The sequence below is a fragment of the Festucalex cinctus genome, chromosome 6 (assembly GCF_051991245.1).
Source record: "Festucalex cinctus isolate MCC-2025b chromosome 6, RoL_Fcin_1.0, whole genome shotgun sequence".
Taxonomy (NCBI): domain Eukaryota; kingdom Metazoa; phylum Chordata; class Actinopteri; order Syngnathiformes; family Syngnathidae; genus Festucalex; species Festucalex cinctus.
The window spans coordinates 11,904,262-11,910,602 of record NC_135416.1 but is presented as its reverse complement, the minus strand read 5'-3'; the positions used below and the strand labels follow the sequence as shown (position 1 = coordinate 11,910,602).

At 38.3% G+C, this 6,341-nt stretch overlaps 2 protein-coding genes across 4 annotated transcripts; both read left to right on the top strand.

Annotated features, from left to right (window-relative positions):
• The first annotated feature begins 495 nt into the window (after positions 1–495).
• On the top strand, positions 496–1,634 carry LOC144020926 (interleukin-8-like). 2 transcript variants are annotated; one of them, XM_077524848.1, is made up of 4 exons: positions 496–683; positions 814–946; positions 1,063–1,149; positions 1,303–1,634. In XM_077524848.1, the coding sequence occupies exons 1-4, from the start codon at positions 620–622 to the stop codon at positions 1,313–1,315; spliced, it is 297 nt and encodes a 98-aa protein (XP_077380974.1). In that variant the 5' UTR covers positions 496–619; the 3' UTR covers positions 1,316–1,634. The 2 variants fall into 2 exon arrangements, with proteins under 2 accessions (XP_077380974.1, XP_077380973.1); XM_077524847.1 differs by having other exon boundaries at positions 1,300–1,630.
• Positions 1,635–3,793: 2,159 nt separating this feature from the next.
• Positions 3,794–5,017, top strand: LOC144020498 (interleukin-8-like). Of its 2 annotated transcripts, none has more exons than XM_077524050.1 (4): positions 3,794–3,997; positions 4,128–4,260; positions 4,376–4,462; positions 4,618–5,017. In XM_077524050.1, exons 1-4 carry the CDS (start codon positions 3,934–3,936, stop codon positions 4,628–4,630), a joined length of 297 nt encoding a protein of 98 aa, XP_077380176.1. In that variant the 5' UTR covers positions 3,794–3,933; the 3' UTR covers positions 4,631–5,017. The 2 variants fall into 2 exon arrangements, with proteins under 2 accessions (XP_077380176.1, XP_077380175.1); XM_077524049.1 differs by having other exon boundaries at positions 4,615–5,017.
• Positions 5,018–6,341: the final 1,324 nt, after the last annotated feature.

Sequence of the window (6,341 nt, the reverse complement as noted above, 5' to 3'; positions counted from 1 at the left end):
TTGTTTTTGTTGACAAAAAGGCAAAATGAGACGTACCCTCTATTTGTCTGTGTGGCAATGTGAGTGTACTGTAGTTTTAGTAAGAATATTTGTTATCATGGCTGACTTTACCTGATGACCACTCGCCTTCTCATATCAAGCACACTTTAATGATATGTCACCTGTGAATCACAATTAGTTGATCATTTTCTCAGACCTGGGTCTGAGAAACAGCAAAATGAAAAAGCTGTAAAACATGCCAAAGATTACAATCACATGAAACTGAATTACAACATTTTAGTCATTGTGTTTTCCAAACGATCTGTAAGAAATACTTAGCCATGTGTGTGCCTCATACAATTAACCTGTCAATCAAATTACCTTGCTTGCTTCGCATGGTGTAAATTCCCACTCGACCGCCAGCAATCCCAGTTTGCGCAACATCTGCATGTCAGGTGACTCATGTAAGGCTCTATAAAAGGAGGAACTCTCCTCTTCAGCACTACACTCGCACAGCAGAGCTCAAAGCGAAAAGTAGAGCAAAGAAAGGACGGCAAGTCAACAAACTGCATTTCAATAGATTTGAACGGCAACTTTTTCATTTTAAGTTTGAGCTATTATACGATCTGAGAACGACAAAATGATGAGCAAAGTGATTCTAAGCGCTTTGGTGGTCCTGCTGGCTTCTGTGGCCTTTAGTGAAGGTAAGCAGGCTTTGTTATTGTATCATGCAGCTGTGGAATTGTTGTTAGGTTATATTTAAATTTGCGTATTGGTCACTGATGAGATTCTAAACTGTTTCATTTAACCGCATTCTCTCCTGTTTCCTTGCAGGAATGGCCCTGAGAAGTTTGGGAGTCGAGTTGCACTGCCGCTGCATCGAGACGGAGAGCAGACCCATCGGCCGCCTCATCGAGAAGGTGGAGCTGATTCGCGCCAACTCTCACTGCGAGAGGACCGAGATCATGTAAGAATTTTTTTTCCTGTCTGACGCCAATCTGACCTTTCAAAGATGAAACAACCTTGTTGGGGTCGTCCATCCAAAGTGCTTGTTCTGAAGGCACCTCTTTTTCTTTCTTGCAGTGCTACAATGAAAAAGACTGGCAAGGAGGTGTGCCTTGACCCCGAGGCTCATTGGGTGAAGAGAGTCATTGAGAGGATCCTTAATAAGTAAGTTGAAGTCTATTAAACTACTTTGACCATGTAGGTTCACGAACAGTATACTTGTAACACATTCGATTTTACGTTTGTACCTAATAAACTGCCCAGTCAGTGTCAACTGAATCAAAAAGTTAAAAAAGGATATCCTTCTTTTTCCAGCAGCAAGAGACGTTGAAGAGCCGTGCAAAGGGGGACGAATGCTCCACGAGCTGGTTTTACAAAAACCCGGCACATGTACCAAAAAGTGTTCAACTGATCAAGGATCACCTTGTTTCAAAAAGGAGGAGAATTGCTTACTTGAGTAACTGTTGACATTATCAACAGGAAATTAATGTTTGTATCAAACATGTTATTTATTTCCAAGTACGCACGTGTCTAGACACTCACGATCTGTGTTGCAAGATTTTCACTTAAGCTGAGCTGCTTTAAACTGTTACTGATATTATTGATTTAACTTATGCTTATCATATTTAATGTATTTATGTGTTTATTTTTTTTATTTATTTGAATACAAGTTTTGTATTATTTCCCTGTCGAGGAATAAAAAAAAAAAAAGAACTAAGTTAAAATGTGTCATTTCTCATTTTTCCATGTTATTGATTAGACCTGAATTCAACTCATAACAATCATTGTTGACCACAACACGAGGAATTTTAAATGGTAGTTTTCCTCAGGACAAAAAAATAATTATGTCATCTTTTTTGAAAGTGTTTTATCCCAAGCATGTACAATATAAAAAATGTCACTTTCTTCCTTTTCAATGACTCATCAACACTGCATGGCTGCAACACGATGATGCTGATGAGTTCACCCTGGTATTATGCCGATAGAGTTGTTGTCCAGTGTAAACTTCTGAATAGAGTAGCAGAAATTTTGAATTCATCATGATCATATTCTAAAGATTTTCATTTCATTTCCATTTACTATTATTGGTTCATGAGCATCTCAGCTGGGCGAGAAGCAGGGTTCATCCTGAACTACTTGCCAGCCAGTTGCAGGATTCATAGAGAGGAACAAACATTCTCACTTACTCAACACTTTCAGATTTTATTTAAATAGGAATTTTCGGATGGTTTTATTAAAATACTTTATCGATTGATTCGGAGAAATTAGTGTTATTAGCCTGTTATGGCTGACTGGCACTGTCAGAGAACTATTAGGAGTTCTTCATTATATTTTGATGCACATCTAGATTAATGCAAAGCAATTTAACATGATTTCAAACAAATTTTACATTAACCTTAAAAATAAGGGACTTCCATTATTATGATTAAAAAAGAGCATGCATATACAGCATCTTCCACTGACTAAGGCTAATTTATCTCCTCCCCTGACTTGCAAAGCTTGTCTTTGAGTCAAATGTATCACTTCAACACACGTATCTCTCGACACCAGCAGGTCTTCGGTGCCATCTTGTGGCATTTTAGGACTTTGTGAATAGTGACTACAGTGATAGTTGTACTCGAGTCGTAACTAACTATTATAATGGCTTACCTTGTTCAAGGTTACATTGGACCTGGAGTCTATTCCAGCTGACTTTAGGTGGACTACAGCCTGGACTGGTTGCTAGCTCGTTCAGGATGCCCAATTGGTTGTCACTTAAAAATTCCTTTAAGAGCCAGACAACACTTTTATTAGTTTTATTAGACTGTGCAGACAACAAAAAATGATGCTGTGGCTGGTGAATGCACAAATTATTACAAAGTCATTTGAAACAGTTACTTGTGATTGTATTTTTGTGAAGACACTACTGAATTTGATGCCTGCATCACGTTCCAAAGAAAGTAGGACGATGGCAACAAAAGCCTGAGAATGTTGCAGGGGGCTCAAATGACACCAGTTAAAGGCGGATTCAAGAATCTTTTGTCTCTCCGTCTTCCGGGTGGATCATCTTAACAATTGGTTTTCGATTCCGTCAATCAATCTGCCGTAACGAGCTCGTGCGTGCTCGTTCTTCGCTGAGCATGCGCACCCGCCCCCGGCTCCACCCCTGCGGACGAGCAGGAGAGCTGGTAAGATGTCTGCCATGCACATTTTTAAAAAAGTGACACATGGACGTTTGGCTTTTACTTTTTGAGAAGATCCTTGAATACACCTTTAAAAAGTCTTTGAAGGTAAACTGATTAATTTTTAAATAGTAATGTTGGTATAAAAGGACCATCGTTTTTGTTGACAACCAAGCAAATGTAGACGTGACCCTCTGTTTGTCTTTCATGTCAGTGTACTGTGTATCTTTTTAGTAAGAATATTTGTGATAATTGTTATAGTTGACTTTACCCGATGACCGCTTGCCTTCTCATATCAAGCACACCTTTAATGATATGTCACCTGTGAATCACTATTAGTTGATCACTTTCTATCAGGCCTGGGACATCAGGTTGAAAAACATGTCAGACATGCCAAAGATTCCAATCACATGCATCGATTTTTTTCTTTTTTTTTTGTAATCTATGACAAATACTTATCATGTGTGCCTCATACTGTACATTTAACCTGAGGCTGTCAGTCAATTTACCTTACTTGCTCCTCATGTCGTAAATTCCCACTCGACTGCCAACAATCCCAGTTTGCGCAACACCTGCATGTGAGGTGACTCATGCGAGGCTCTATAAAAGGAGGAACTCTCTCTTCAGCACTACATTCACACAGCAGAGCTCAAAGCGACAGATAAAAGTCGAGCAAAGAAAGGACGACAAATCAACAAACAGAATTTCTCTTCTTTTCAGCGACATTTTTGAACGGCAACTTTTTCATTTTTAAGTTTGCGCTGTTGTACAATCTGACAACGACAAAATGATGAGCAAAGTGATTCTAAGCGCTTTGGTGGTCCTGCTGGCTTCTGTGGCTTTCAGTGAAGGTAAGCAGAGTTTTTTGTTGTATCATGCAGCTGTGGAATTGTTGTTAGTACATGTTTGGATTTGCATAATGATCATGGATGACAATCTAAAGTGCTTCATTTAACCGCATTCTCCCCTGTTTCCTTGCAGGAATGGCCCTGAGAAGTTTGGGAGTCGAGTTGCACTGCCGCTGCATCGAGACGGAGAGCAGACCCATCGGCCGCCTCATCGAGAAGGTGGAGCTGATTCGCGCCAACTCTCACTGCGAGAGGACCGAGATCATGTAAGAATTTTTTTTCCGTCTGACGCCAATCTGACCTTTCAAAGATGAAACAACCTTGTTGGGGTCGTCCATCCAAAGTGCTTGTTCTGAAGGCACCTCTTTTTCTTGCTTGCAGTGCTACAATGAAAAAGACTGGCAAGGAGGTGTGCCTTGACCCCGAGGCTCACTGGGTGAAGAGAGTCATTGAAAGGATCCTTAATAAGTAAGTTGAAGTCTATTAAACTACTTTGACCATGTAGGTTCACGAACAGTATACTTGTAACACATTCGATTTTACGTTTGTACCTAATAAACTGTCCAGTCAGTGTCAACTGAATCAAAAAGTTAAAAAAGGATATCCTTCTTTTTTTCCAGCAGCAAGAGACGTTGAAGAGCCGTGCAAAGGGGGACGAATGCTCCACGAGCTGGTTTTACAAAAACTCGGCACATGTACCAAAAAGTGTTCAACTGATCAAGGATCACCTTGTTTCAAAACAGAGGAGAATTGCTTACTTGAGTAACTGTTGACATTATCAACAGGAAATTAATGTTTGTATCAAACATGTTATTTATTTCCAAGTACGCACGTGTCTAGACACTCACGATCTGTGTTGCAAGATTTTCACTTAAGCTGAGCTGCTTTGAACTGTTACTAATATTATTGATTTAACTTATGCTTACCGTATTTAATGTATTTATGTGTTTATTTTATTTATTTGAATACCATTTTTGTATTTTTTTTTCCATGTTGAGGAATAAAAAACAAAAAACAACCTAATTTGAAATGTGTCATTTCTCATTTTTCCATGTTATTGATTAGACCTGAATTCAACTGATAACAATCCTTGTTGACCACAACATTAGGAACATTTGTGACTTTAAATGGTAGTTTTCCTCAGGACAAAAATAAATTCTCATCTTTTATTGAAAGTGTTTTCTCCCCAAGCATGTACAATATAAAAAACATCACTTTCTTCCTTTTCAATAACTCGTCAACACTGCGTGGCTGCAAGATGCTGATGCTGATGAGTTCACGCGGGTATTATGCCGATAGGGTTGTTGGCAATTGTACACTTCTAAATAGAGTAGTAGCAATTTTGAATTCATCATGATCATATTCCAACATTTCCATTTAATTTCCATTCATTATCATTGCTCCATATTTAGTACTATCTCAGCTGGGTGAGAACTAGCAGCAGGGTTCATCCTGTACTGGTTACCAGCCAGTTGCACACTGCAATAATTATAACCCCGCTTTAAAACCCCCCAAAACAAAACAAAAAAACAAACAAACAAATACCACATCTAAAATATTTAACTTCACAGAAACTAAATTGAGAGACTTTGTATGACCTGATTATTTCATGTTGATGTAAACAATAATTCTTCACTTGAACCAATCTTAATTTTATTGGCTTGTTCCAAATTATTTTCTTAACATTTTAGTTACTGAACCAAACTAATTTATTAACTTTTAGCTGAATTAACATAATCACTTTGACACCAGTTAATTAATTTATGTATAACCAAGTACTATTCCTCGCATTTTATGAAGTTAAAGTACCACTGATTGTCAGTGAGCAGCAATAAACAATATCAAATGCTTCCTGAAAGCAGTGTTGCCCCTCAAACTACCAAATTCAAAACACTCACTCAAAGCCCAACAATATAGTACAGCTTTAAATGGCAATAGGTACAGTAAAATGCCATGTTTTTTTTTTGTTTTTTTTCAAACTCTCACAAATACAAACATGGTCTCCCGAGTGGGGAAGCAAACCCATGCTGCCTGCGTTGAAGGCAAGTGACTGTAACCACTTCGCCATCCGAAGCCCATGTACAATAACGCCGCAGTGGTACTGATGTGCTGTCATTTTTAATGCGCATGCTCAAGTCCATTTGACTCAAACTAAATATATTACCTGGAGGGCATGAAGAAAAAAAACAAACATAATTGGAAGGAAATCAAAAACTTTATTTTGGGTCTTTTGGACGTATATTTACTTCCGTACAAATCAAAATTGATGTCTGTCAATGCAAAATAAATGGTTTTAACAATCAAATCAATACGGTAACAGTCTTGTTTTAAATGGCAAATACAACTA

Coding starts and splice junctions, on each gene's coding strand:
- LOC144020926 (XM_077524847.1), top strand. CDS start 620: ATGATGAGCAAAGTGATTCTAAGCGCTTTGGTGGTCCTGCTGGCTTCT. Junction 684..813: donor TTCTGTGGCCTTTAGTGAAG/GTAAGCAGGCTT, acceptor GTTTCCTTGCAG/GAATGGCCCTGAGAAGTTTG. Junction 947..1,062: donor TGCGAGAGGACCGAGATCAT/GTAAGAATTTTT, acceptor TCTTTCTTGCAG/TGCTACAATGAAAAAGACTG.
- LOC144020498 (XM_077524049.1), top strand. CDS start 3,934: ATGATGAGCAAAGTGATTCTAAGCGCTTTGGTGGTCCTGCTGGCTTCT. Junction 3,998..4,127: donor TTCTGTGGCTTTCAGTGAAG/GTAAGCAGAGTT, acceptor GTTTCCTTGCAG/GAATGGCCCTGAGAAGTTTG. Junction 4,261..4,375: donor TGCGAGAGGACCGAGATCAT/GTAAGAATTTTT, acceptor TCTTGCTTGCAG/TGCTACAATGAAAAAGACTG.